This window comes from Oreochromis aureus, linkage group 3, assembly GCF_013358895.1.
Source record: "Oreochromis aureus strain Israel breed Guangdong linkage group 3, ZZ_aureus, whole genome shotgun sequence".
NCBI lineage: Eukaryota > Metazoa > Chordata > Actinopteri > Cichliformes > Cichlidae > Oreochromis > Oreochromis aureus.
Genome location: NC_052944.1, coordinates 110,812,501 through 110,825,050, shown reverse-complemented (window position 1 = coordinate 110,825,050; position 12,550 = coordinate 110,812,501). Strand labels below are relative to the sequence as shown.

Here is a 12,550-nt window from a genome sequence, read left to right as displayed (position 1 = left end):
GAGATCTTATTCTGAGTATTCACGGCAGCCGTGCGGTTCTCCAAGATCTTATCCATGCTGCATTCAATGAGCCCATTTTGAGAAACTCACGCCTCGTCCCATCGTTTCAATCCCAGCGGGCAGCCTTGTGGGGGTTTGAACAGCCGGTTCCACTTCCTTAATTCTTCGATAAGTCAGGGCCAAGCCAGCTCCGATCAGCAAGAACCCTGTTACCATGGTTCCGAATAGGTAGATATCTTCAGCACTCAGGCTCACCTGAGCCCAAACTTCTCGTTGAGAAAGGGGTGTCAATTGCATTCAGGGACCAGTTGATCCAATCCATAATTCCTCTTTTAGGTTTTAGAGAACAGACTGTGAGAGAGTGTTCCAGGGAAAGTAATACAAAAAAACCCCACGAGACTAGACAAGGACACAAGAGGCTAAGCAGGGAAGCTAAGGGAGAGGAGACGAGGAGAGGAGAAAAGTGCGACCGCCTTCGTCAAGAGCAAGACTCAGAAAGAAAATACTGTTGCTGACCCTGCAGGATAGCTACCCTTTGCTTTAATTTCTGCTCTCGCTCAGCACCAGTGTAGGATGCATAGGCCTGATGTTTGGTTTCATAATGACGTCGTATATTATACTCTTTCATAACTGTCACAGTTTCAGTGCAGATCAAACAGATACACTTTGTCTTGAATTCTTTAAAGAAATATTCACTCTCCCACCTTGTCTGAAATTTTCTGCATTCACTTTCTACCTTTCGCTTCTTTGGTTCTGCCATGTTTAGCAACTTGGGGTAAATTTCTTCTGTGATTGTCCTTTTTGGTGGAGCAACTGCCTTGATCAACAGTAGCTCCCCCTGGTGTTAAAACTAAGAAGTGCAATACACTCAAGCAAAAGTTGAAGTGCGGGCCATATTCTATTCTATTTAAAAAGATTACTTGTGGGCCAATTAAAAATGGATCGCAGGCCGCAGTTGGCCCGCGGGCCGGAGTTTGGACACCCCTGGCTTAGAGTATTAATCAGGTAGAACCAGATAATCTTCCACAGCACAGTGGTTGGGAAACCCTGATTTAGAAAATAAGAGCTCAGAGTCACTGGGTTTCATAAAGAGGAAGCTGAACGTGCGAAACCCTCCTTCAGAATAAAGGACATGTGCAGCAGGCTGGATGCTGAGCCTTATTGGAAGGACACAGAACACTGAGGGGTCACAAACACCTTGTATTCAGGCAGTCACATGATTCACGAATGCCATCACTGAGTTACAGTCTGCTTTTACAAATGCTTCTGGACATCTTTCATCATTCATCATTCATCAGTAAATGAGGGAAACAGGTGGAGGAACAGCGGGTGTTGGGGGTCTGAGTGAGGTGCAGGTGTCTGAAAACACACAGCAAGATTCACCAACACAGTGTGATGTCATCTCTGATGTCATCTGTGATCCTGTACAAAGCTTCCTTTATGGAGACTGAGAGCTGTTTGTGCTGCGGTTCAGAGGACTCACTTGAGACTAAATGACAACAAACTGTTAATAATGAGAGTCATGTCTGTGTCTGACTGTGGTGCTGCTTCCTCACTGTGAAGGCTAAGCGTCGTTAGCAATACAATATCGTGAAACTGCATTTGTTTGCCTGTCAATGCATCTGTAACAGGTAGGGTCACAGCGAAAGATGTTAGCCAGCCCACCGATGGCCTCATCAAGAGAATAAAGGGAATTGGTCAAATCATTTTCAGTAAAAACAATATTAATTCGGGGCTGAAAGATTTTTTTAAACACAAATACAGAAGTCGTGTAGGTTTGAACGATACGTTGGAGGTCCCTGATGATGCTTGATGGATGGTCGCGGCTGGTGCATGTATCACAGGCGGAGAGAAAAGAGTAGATGAGAAGTGAGTTTCCCTGGCTTTTTGGGAATTCATTTGGATTTTCCACCAGCTCTCTCAGAGTTTGCAGAACACGACGTTCTGCATGTTGTCCACTTCGTCCGTCTGCACTTAATGTTGGTCTGGCCACAATCACTCCATAGCCTACATACACTCCACGATTGTTATTGGGTGAGTCATTGTCCCCAATCGTTTCCTGAACATCCTCAAAGGAGTTATGCTCAAAAACCTGGTAAAGAGTGTTCAGATTTGGTGGGATAACTGCAGCCAGACAGAACTGTCCAGCTATGCTGTATCTGTTACAGGAAAAGGCACAGAACACAGATCTCAGTATTCTGTCACTTTATATCAGATCAAATATTTAATGAGCAGAAAACCATAGAAATGTTAGCTGGGTGTGTAACAATAAAAACAGTTTAAATGAAGAATGTTTGAAGCACCATGAACTGCTGCTGCTCAGAATCCAGCAGATTAAAGCTCTGATAGAAATTATTAATAAATGTGTTTACTCACTGTCTTCTGATTGTTTTAACGATACCAGTCAGCATTTCCTCATCCGACTGAGCCAGAGAGGCTCCAGCTGACAGCAGGAAGGAGAGGATCGTGCAGGGCAGCACGTTCATCTACAGTTTAAAAAACACACATATGTATCTCTACATTACAATTAAATATGTTTAGTATTAAATTGTCAGCAGTTAACCTTTACTTAAAAAAAACCCTTTGTTTTAATATTTATTTAAAAATCTCGAATGTTCTCACCTTCACTGTTTTTTTGGTCCTAAAACTGCAACAGAAGAAAGAAACCAGTGAAATGCAGGTAACTAAGATAAGATAAGATAAGATAACCTTTATTAGTCCCACACGTGGGAAATATGTTTTGTCACAGCAGGAAGTGGACAGTGCAAGTTATGAAGCAAAAATTAGAATAAAATAAAATAAGAATAAATACAGTACACAACTGTACAGAATAGAATAAAATAAAATACTATATACAGTAAAATAAAATAGAATAAAATATACAATAAGATAAAAATAGAATACAAATGCTATATACAACTGAGTAAAAATACAACGATGCCAGAAAAGATTATTGCACCTCTGGACCTCCTGAACCCCGAGCGCCGACTGACTGTTTACAAAAAGGATTTTAAATGTAAGCAGTGTTTTCTACAGCCTTCGTTCTCCAGCTTTGAACTCACCTCGTTTGAGGTGAGTCGTACAAACCCGGTTTTCTGCGCTCTCATCTATCACCCCCCGAAATACAATAAGAACTTCATAAACGACTCTTCTGATTTTTTTAGCTGGGATTATGCCCAACTATGATAGTGTTCTTCAGGGCTGTGCAGAGACGTTTAAAGGGGCCGGTGCTCAAAGTTAAAAAGGGGCACATTGAACCAGGTTGAATAACAACAACACACATTCATCAAGAATCTAATATGGGCAACAAGGCAAAGCAAACGTAGCCGATGTTTTACCTGATGGGTACAATGTTGCTGTTGAGGGGTTTCTGCTGCTCCTGCTGCTGATAGTGCTGGAGGGCAGGGCTGATCTGAGACTGTAGACATTAAAAAGTCCATAGGAGAGATGGGAGCTGATTAAACAAGTATCATGAGATAATAACAAAATGCAAAGATTGGTGACAGCACTTGGAACCACAAGGCAACAAAAAACTGTGAGAAATAAATTAGGCTCTGCCTGTGAATCACTCTTTGCTTTTCTTCTTCCTTCCATCCCATCATCTCATCTATCACTCTCCACTTGCTCTCTATCTGAGAACAAGGCACAACTTGCTATTGCAATAAACTATCATTTAATTATCCACACCTAACAACTCTTGCACTTAATCAATAATACAATGATGACAGAAAAATGTTATAGCACTGCCTTTAGTAGCCTCACACAGCTCCTACTGTTTCCTCCTCATGTCCTTACCAGCCATGTCTGGACAATGTTATATCATGAGTAATAATTTTTTTTTTTAAAAATACATCTAAATAAAACACACACATGCACACACACACAGTGACATTTTAGACCTTCAGAATACTGTATATACTGTGGGCATCATGGTGCTGATGCAGAATCCTGACATTATTATTTATTACTAGACCTACAATAATAAAGCAATGAGGAGGGGGAAGTAATAAATATGAAATAATGTCATTATGATGATTCCATTTGTTTCACTATCCACTCTGTGCAGGCAGAAAGCTTATTACATTTTAAACTGTACAGATTCAATAATTTTACTGCTGTAAAATCCAAATTGTCTTATTTAAAATATAAATCTAATATAATCTGCTTTTTAATGTATGTTCTTTAAAATACAGCGTGTTTTTTTAATATTATAATTGTAATAATGCATAATTATGTGGACATGCAAATTAGATAGTTTTTTAGTGAAATATAATCCCTCCAGGAAAAGCCCTGTAACTTACTTTAAAATTAAATATGTTCCTTAAAACTGTGACAGAGCTACAGACCCATGACAGCCTTACACAGGCAGCCAGCAGCTATGACCGGCACTACCTGTGCAGTTAATAAAAGGACAGGTAATGTTTGTCACGCTGTTGCACACACAGCACGCTCATTTGTTTCAGTTCGTCAGTTGCAACAAGACAACTTACCAACGTGTACGTAATAAGCTAATAGTCCTGGGTGCTATAGACTACAGCGTGCGCTGTTCACCTACTTACTGGTTTTGTCGCAGTCTGTGTGTCTGAGTTCATTTGTGTTTCTCCGGACCGCAAAAAATGCGCGTGCTCTTTGTGAACTCGTTCCCGGCTCGTAACCAGCGCGTTCTGCCGTCAAGGGCGATCATTGGTTAAATGTGATCATGTGACTGATGCAAGCCAGATCCTTATATTTAGCAAAACTGTGATTAATAGTTAAATATTATTGTTGAGGGGCACTGACAGGACTCCGCACGCCCACACACATAAAAAATAAAATAAAAAAATTTAAAAGTTGCCTCAACAAAAGGGCACTTTGGGCACTCATCAGGAAAGGGGCGGGTGCTCAAGCCCCTCTAGCCCCCCCCTCTGCACGTGCCTGGTGATCTTATTGTAGGAGATTTTAATATACATGTATGTTGTCCTGATAAGCCACTGGTAAAGGACTTTTTAAACCTTATTGACTCTTTTAGCCTGGTGCAGTCCGTGCCTGGCCCTACACATGAGCACGGACACACGCTGGACCTTGTTCTGTCATATGGTCTGCCTGTCACTTACTTGGAGATTTGTGACTGTGCACTCTCAGATCATATGCCTGTGTTATTCAACGTTGGTTTGAGATATACCGCAGTTAAATCTGGCGCTGCTACTCGGTGCTGTCGAGTTATTAACCCCGCCACTGCCGCACAGTTTTCTGCTGCTTTTAATCAGCTCGGCGGCCCTTCTGACTTTGTTTCCTCTGACACAGAAGAGCTGAATTCATGGTTTTATTCTTGAGGTCAAAAAATCATGGACTCTGTGGCTCCTTTAAAAACCAGGCAGCCTAAGGCTAAACCTGAGCCTTGGTTTAATGAGAGCAGTCGCGCTGTTAAGAGGGAATGTCAACGAGCAGACCGGAGATGGAAAAAGGATAAACTGCATGTATCGTTTCACATTCTCAAAGACTGCTGGCATCGCTACCAGAACACTGTTAAAGAGGCAGAAAGGGAATATTTTGCAAATATTATTTCTTCCAACTGTCATAACCCACGTGTGTTATTTAGGACCATTGACACTGTTCTTAATACACCACTGAATGTCTGTTTGGAAGTTTCTCCTGAGATTTGCAATAGTAGTAATATACCTGTGGCTTTTTTGTTGGTGCTCTGAAAGAGTACCACAAATACCAGGTATCCCTTTAGAAATAAACTTTTCTTGTGATACTTCTAAAAACAAACTATTCACACGTAGCCACACTAGCACTGTATCAACCCCTATAATTATCTACTACTCACACACTGTAACAGTAAGACTCGATGATTAGACAGAGGGGGTTACAGGTAGCGTTTTAACTTTTTTTTCGGACCCCAGACACAGCGGTGTGAGGTAGTTAGCACACAATTTGGCCATGTAGAAAGCTTCGTTTGTTTGGAACATATCATCACTGTTCATAAGACTTTAATTTAATCAAACCTCATTTTACGGATCTACGTGGCTCCTCACCACTAACTTCATCATTTTTATTTAAATATTTGAATTTTCGGAATGATGATTCAAGCGGGACACAGAGGCTGCGAGTTTTAACGCATCAGAATGCCACAAATATAAATAAAAGCCTGACTATCCCTAGACCCTAGCGGCAGCGACGCCTTTCTTTCAAACGGATGCCTGGATGTGCGTTGGAGCCGACTTTGCTACCCGCACAGAGCGTTTCTGACAGTCCGGCGCTGCTTATACAACAGAGAAAAACAACAATACAGCATGTTTCTCTGCTCCAAGAAATCCGCGGTCCTTTCACACAGTAAGCATGTCTGTTATACCCAGCGCATAAATGTCTCTGTGTTAGTGCTGATTATTCAAACCTTGTTTAAAATGTGACACATATGTTGTCCAAAAACATTTCCTCTAAATTTGCAGTTACTGATTTAAAAAAATATATTTTCAAATTTGTAGTTGGATGTCAAACGTATGATAGACTCTCGAGCATGTTTATATAGCCAAATTCACAACGGTATAACCGTGCTATGCACTCTAATGCAAGCCTCTGAACTGTTTGTCTGTGAAGGTTCTCAGTCATCCAGGTCATCGTAGACTAAGGAGCTTGGAAAGAAAAGCGTCTGTGTGTGTGTGTGTGTGCGCGCGCTCGCAGAAGGAAGGTCATGGCAGGAGCTTTTCTCAAATGCAGTTCCAATCAGTTTTTTTTTTTTTTTTTTTACAAGAAGTGTAGCTCATACAATGGTGCATTGTGAAACAAGAATCTAAATATTTCTGTCACAATGACTTCTATAAAAATGTTTATGGGGTTAGTGTAAAAAATCTTTTGCGGGACACTGACACAATTCTGATTTCACATGAATGAAAAGCTCCACCAACAACTTTTCCTTCATCTACCTGCAGATTTTTTTTCTGTCTGTGTACAAACTGATGTCTGTGTCTCCCTTCAGACTGGATTTAAATTCAAGTTTGTCAGGTCACACCTTCTTGTGTTTACTCCAAAAATAGAAAAAATTGTCATCTGACTGCTCACACTGTCTGAATAAGAGTAAAGTTCACATGCTAACATACAATGCTGGGGCTGTCACTCAAAAAAATTGATCTATCACACATTACGTTGTGTTCTTAAAAGTAATCCAGTATTTTCATCAATTACTCATTAAAGAAAGTACTTTCCCCGACAGCCCGTTCTCACTCCCGAGGCGTAACATGCTGACGTTTTGTCATGTCCCGCGGCGTTCCTGAGGAACGCGAAAGGTGACCTTCCGCATTCTTATGGTACACGCCGGGTTATGGATGAAATCCAGTGGAATGACGCTCCCGCGGTAATAGACGTTCCAGCCCTGTATTCTAGCGCTAAACCTAACCTTATCCCTTGCCCTAACCATAACCTTATTCCTGACGTTAACCAGGACTGTAATGACGTTAAATAGCGTGTTTCGCTAGCGATTTGAAGAAAAAGAGTGAACATGTGTAGATGGAGTCCAGACGGTTCTCATATTTCCTCATTTTTCCGAGGTCGTCATTTAGGAACGTGTTGGGTAGCCGAAAACGTAATATGTTGACGATTTGTCACCTAGCGTAAAATGTTACGCTTTGGGAGTGAGAACGTGTTGCCCCTGAACCTGACCTTGCTGAGCCTGTTTAGTGAGCTGAATCAGTGCTTCTTACATGTGTATTACAGCCTCTAACATGACAACATGTTCAGCAATGTCCATTCTCTGATATTGAGAACTTCTGCAGCAGATTTTGTATTTTTATGTGTGTTTGAAGTTGATGTTGTTTGAACATCTTATGTGGAGTGTTTTAAGACGATGAAGCAAGCACAGAAGCACTGAGAACAGAGAGAAGGCTGTTTATTAAGGTTAACCCAAAAACACAAACATGGCTTTAATAGCGCTGATAAGATGAGTCAGCTATCTGAGCTATGATGTTGTTAAATCCTGGTTTCAATGGCAGAGAAGATTAGAGATAATTGGCCAACACAGTCTGGCTCTGAACTCATCATACAGAGAACCTCTCTAAGCTCACTTTAAATACATTGGAAACCAACAGGAAGAGAGAAGACAGTTTTGTCTCATTTTTGTCTCAGTTTTATCTCATTTCATTTATATTTCATCATCACAGTTTGGGTTAAAATAAACCTTCAGCAACATTAACAAGATTTTATGGGGTAAACATGTATCCAAATGAATCCAAAGCTATCAGATATTATAGAAATCTCTGAACACAGTCAGGTTGGAAGAAATGGGTCCTGAGCATTAAAGTCAGCATCAGCTCTCTTCTCAGTTTTACAGCATATTCATGAGAATCAGGGGTGTTTTTTACTATGTTTGGTGTTTTCAGCCAAGGAAACATACTCCATGGAAGTTTCCAACATCTAACTAGAAAAACTGGTAACTGCATGCAGCATAGTTTCGGTTTACAGCACAGCTGATCTTTGTGGCGCATCAATGGTAACAACATGTTATTTAAAGGAGCTGTAAAAAGACTAACAGACCTCAGTCATTTGTTTCATTACACTTTAATATGATCTATGATTAGGATTATTTCATGTAAAGTAAATACAAAATGTCTCGCTTCCTGTTTTTCTCTAAATGCAAAATGCAAAAAAAAAAAGAAAAAAAGAAAGAGTTGCACAAAACAGTTTCCAACCACAGGAAATTTATTTTGAGTGTCTTCATAGTTTCTTTTTGAGATACACTAACTTTCATATACTGTAGGAAAAACAAAAATAAATATTATAATGCAAATTTGCAAAAAACAGCATATGAACCAAAATAAACTATTTCCAAAAGCGCAATTTGAGTTCTAAGCATCCCAGAAATGATACAGACAGGCATAAAGTCAAACACGAATTTTAAAAACACCAGTATATCTTTTTAAATGCCCTATAAGAAAAAAAAACAACTACGTTTTCCAGAAAAATTACACCACTTACGGTCTCGGGCAAATAATGGCAGACATCAGATAGATCGTGCTGATGTTTTTTCCAACATAGGAAGTGTTTTTAACAGCTGATCAGATCAGCAAACCGTGTTTCTTTAATATTATGTTTTTGTTGCTGCAAGTGCTTTTTACCCAATTTTTGCAAAGCCACATGTGGAAGGATAATGTGACCTAGGACAAGCTGAATGCATAAAATGCATAAGAAGTTCAATTCCTCTAGTTTCATATGCAAAAAAAAAAAAAAAAAAATAGTGTTAGCTTATGTGGTTTCAGTTGTACTGCCGCTTTAATAATAGTTCAAAACGGATCGTGTCCACTCCTATCAGGCGTAAAGGGTTAACGAAAAAAAGAATTGATCCAAGATTTTGGACAGAAACACATGAGACCAAATATTAATGATGAAAACCTTGAAACGCCAAAGTAAGAAAACTCAGACTCAAATCCATTCATTAAAAACTCAAAGTACTAAGTGAATACAAAAGTTATGAAACTCAAAGACATGGAAACGCTGCCAAGACCAAATACTTTTCTATGAGGGGCCGTACAAGCCAAAATTCATTCTTTCACTCTCACACACATACATTCTTCTTTCACACACATATATTTTCACTCTCACATACATATATTTTCACTCTCACACACATATATTTTCACTCTCACACACATACATTCTTCTTTCACACACATATATTTTCACTCTCACATACATATATTTTCACTCTCACATACATATATTTTCACTCTCACACACATACATTCTTCTTTCACACACATATATTTTCACTCTCACATACATACATTTTCATTTATGCATTCCTACATTTTGCTCTCATTTACATGCATTCAATATGCATTTAATCTGACAAATAATATATGTATGTAAGAAGAGAATGCATACATGTCAGAAGAAAATATATGTATGTGAATGAAAGAGTATAGTGGAAACGGAAGGAGTTTAATGGAAACGGAAGGCTGGGTGTCTGTACCGCTGTGATTGGCTGAGAAGCACGCGGTCACTTTCAAGTGTCTGACAGTATGGAGGGGGGAGAAGAAACTCGAGTTCTTCAGCAAGCTATCGGGGTTTTAAGAAATATTTTATCATCTCCTGAAACGGTCACATCGTTGTCCTCGTCACTTGATCGAGATGGGACGGGCTCAACTTTTTTTTTTACGTGCGCTCAAATTTTTTTTACGTGCGCTCAGAATAGTGGGACAAAAATAAGGCCATAGGTAACAGGCATCTCCGAAAATGTTAGAGCACTTATGGAAATATGTGATGTCTTGATGAATCAAGCAGATATTTGAAGTTTACACAGCACCATTCTCGCATGAAAATATCTTAAAAGTTTATTTTGTGACCTATGGCGTTATTTTTGTGCCACAAAACCAGCCAATCACAGACTTGGATGCAAAAATATCTGATTGGCTGTTCTGGTCTCCAATCAGCTCGAAATGACGAAATGCAATATCTCAGAATCCATTTCGTCCAAAACTCAAACGAGGCAGTGGCAGAGAAGCACAGAGTGGCGGAGTTTGAAATATTACTCTTTCTGGGTTACTGTGGCGTTATTTTTGTGCCACTATTCTGAGCGCACGTAAAAAAAAGTTGAGCCCGTCCCATCTCGATCAAGTGACGAGGACAACGATGTGACCGTTTCAGGAGATGATAAAATATTTCTTAACACCCGATAGCTTGCTGAAGAACTCGAGTTTCTTCTCCCCTCCATGCTGTCAGACACTTGAAAGTGACCCGCGCGTGCTTCTCAGCCAATCACAGCGGTACAGACACCCAGCCTTCCGTTTCCATTAAACTCCTTCCGTTTCCACTATACTCTTTCATTCACATACATATATTTTCTTCTGACATGTATGCATTCTCTTCTTACATACATATATTATTTGTGAGATTAAATGCATATTGAATGCATGTAAATGAGAGCAAAATGTAGGAATGCATAAATGAAAATGTATGTATGTGAGAGTGAAAATATATGTATGTGAGAGTGAAAATATATGTATGTGAGAGTGAAAATATATGTGTGTGAAAGAAGAATGTATGTGTGTGAGAGTGAAAATATATGTGTGTGAAAGAAGAATGTATGTGTGTGAGAGTGAAAGAATGAATTTTGGCTTGTACGGCCCCTCATACTTTTCTGCATGTTATGCATGACTAAAGTGACAGCCTACATATGCAGAAATTATCAGCACGCAAAAGATTTAAACATGAATTTTCTTCAGATTAACTTTGTTTTTTAGTAAACCTGAAGTAAGCTGGAACTGCTTTACTTCATATGTTTGACATCATTATCACTATATCAGTAAAACCTGAATACCAACTTCTTAAGAAAAAACTGATTGTATCTGATCCAAAGTTTGGCCTTAAATAAGCACTGAACATCAGGTCCAAAGATCACAGAAACAAACAGTCAACGGTTAAAGGAGGAAACAAAGCAAACTTACAGTTTCTTCAAACACCAACAACAAGCTCCACTCCACACCTGGACACTAAACACAGACACACAGGTGAGCTGCTTCCTGGAAGGAGGCGGGGCTCCACCTGAAACTCAGCACAGGTGGGAGGGGCTCAGCTCTGTGTGTTGATGTGTTAACTTTAAAAATATGCCGTCTGACTGCTCAGACTGAGTCAGAGTAAAGTTCACATGCTGACGTGTGGAGACATGAAACCTTGTTGTAGCTGCAGGTGTGAACACACTGATCCCAGATCAGCTCTGCTGTATTTGTAACATGAACATTTCTGCTGCAAAGCTTCAAATGTTCAGCATGTTTCTCTGTTTCCAGTCTATAGATCCAGTCACACTTTCTACCTTCACCTGTGCAGTAAAGACTGAGAGCAGAGCTTAGGACACGCCCCCTTCTCTAACTCTACAGACCTGACCAGAGGACCAGAGAAGGTTGCCATGGTAATGTGAAAAGCGACGTCTCCATGTACGGAGATGTGGGAAAGGTGCAGGAGATGAAACGTGAGCCGTACATGGGTCTAAAGGCTTTCCTCCAGCTGTTGAGCGATCACATTAACATTCAGTTTTTACCACATGCAGTAAAAGTGTTTCCTGCCTGGGTGAGGCAGCCTTTGTCTCTGAGCCAGAGAGATGGAGCTCCATGGAGCCGTGGAAAACTCATCTGAAATTCTGTTTGATCATAAAGTGTGAAAACGTGTCATTGGAGCATATTTGTCTTCTCTCTCTCTCTCTCTCAAAAAAAAAAAAAAAAAAGCCAACACAAGCTAACCTGTTAACCCCAACAAAAACTCCTCAGCCATATACAAATCCAAAATGTCAATAACACAATAAGGTTACATTAGTGGAATATTGTTGTGAGCCCGTTGAGCTAATGTGATGAAATCATAACTATATGTTGATTAAAGTCTAATATAAGCACAGTGCTGGTGTGCAGGGCTGTTATATGCTGCTGACATATTATTAACTGTTATGTCTATATGAAGCTTTTAGCCTCATAATAAGCAGAGATATTTGTGTGTTTGTCTTCAACATTCAGATCCTTAGAGATGATTTGATGTGTGGATCAACAGCATCACTAATTGAAGCACTTTAAAGTGGAAAAATCTCCCTTAT

The 12,550-nt window shown here is 39.8% G+C and overlaps 1 protein-coding gene across 1 annotated transcript; it reads right to left on the bottom strand.

Moving 5' to 3' along the window:
* Positions 1-1,180: 1,180 nt before the first annotated feature.
* LOC120437859 lies at positions 1,181-3,361 on the bottom strand. The gene is made up of 4 exons (XM_039608423.1): positions 3,339-3,361; positions 2,623-2,647; positions 2,377-2,486; positions 1,181-2,159 (listed from the first exon to the last, which is right to left on the bottom strand). The coding sequence occupies exons 3-4, from the start codon at positions 2,484-2,486 to the stop codon at positions 1,565-1,567; spliced, it is 705 nt and encodes a 234-aa protein (XP_039464357.1). The 5' UTR covers positions 2,623-2,647; positions 3,339-3,361; the 3' UTR covers positions 1,181-1,564.
* Positions 3,362-12,550: the final 9,189 nt, after the last annotated feature.

Excerpts from the sequence above, each read along its gene's own strand:
- LOC120437859 (XM_039608423.1), bottom strand. The coding sequence starts at position 2,486 with ATGAACGTGCTGCCCTGCACGATCCTCTCCTTCCTGCTGTCAGCTGGA. Across the intron at positions 2,160-2,376 it reads GTTAAAACAATCAGAAGACA|ATACAGCATAGCTGGACAGT; the intron begins GTGAGTAAACAC and ends TTCCTGTAACAG.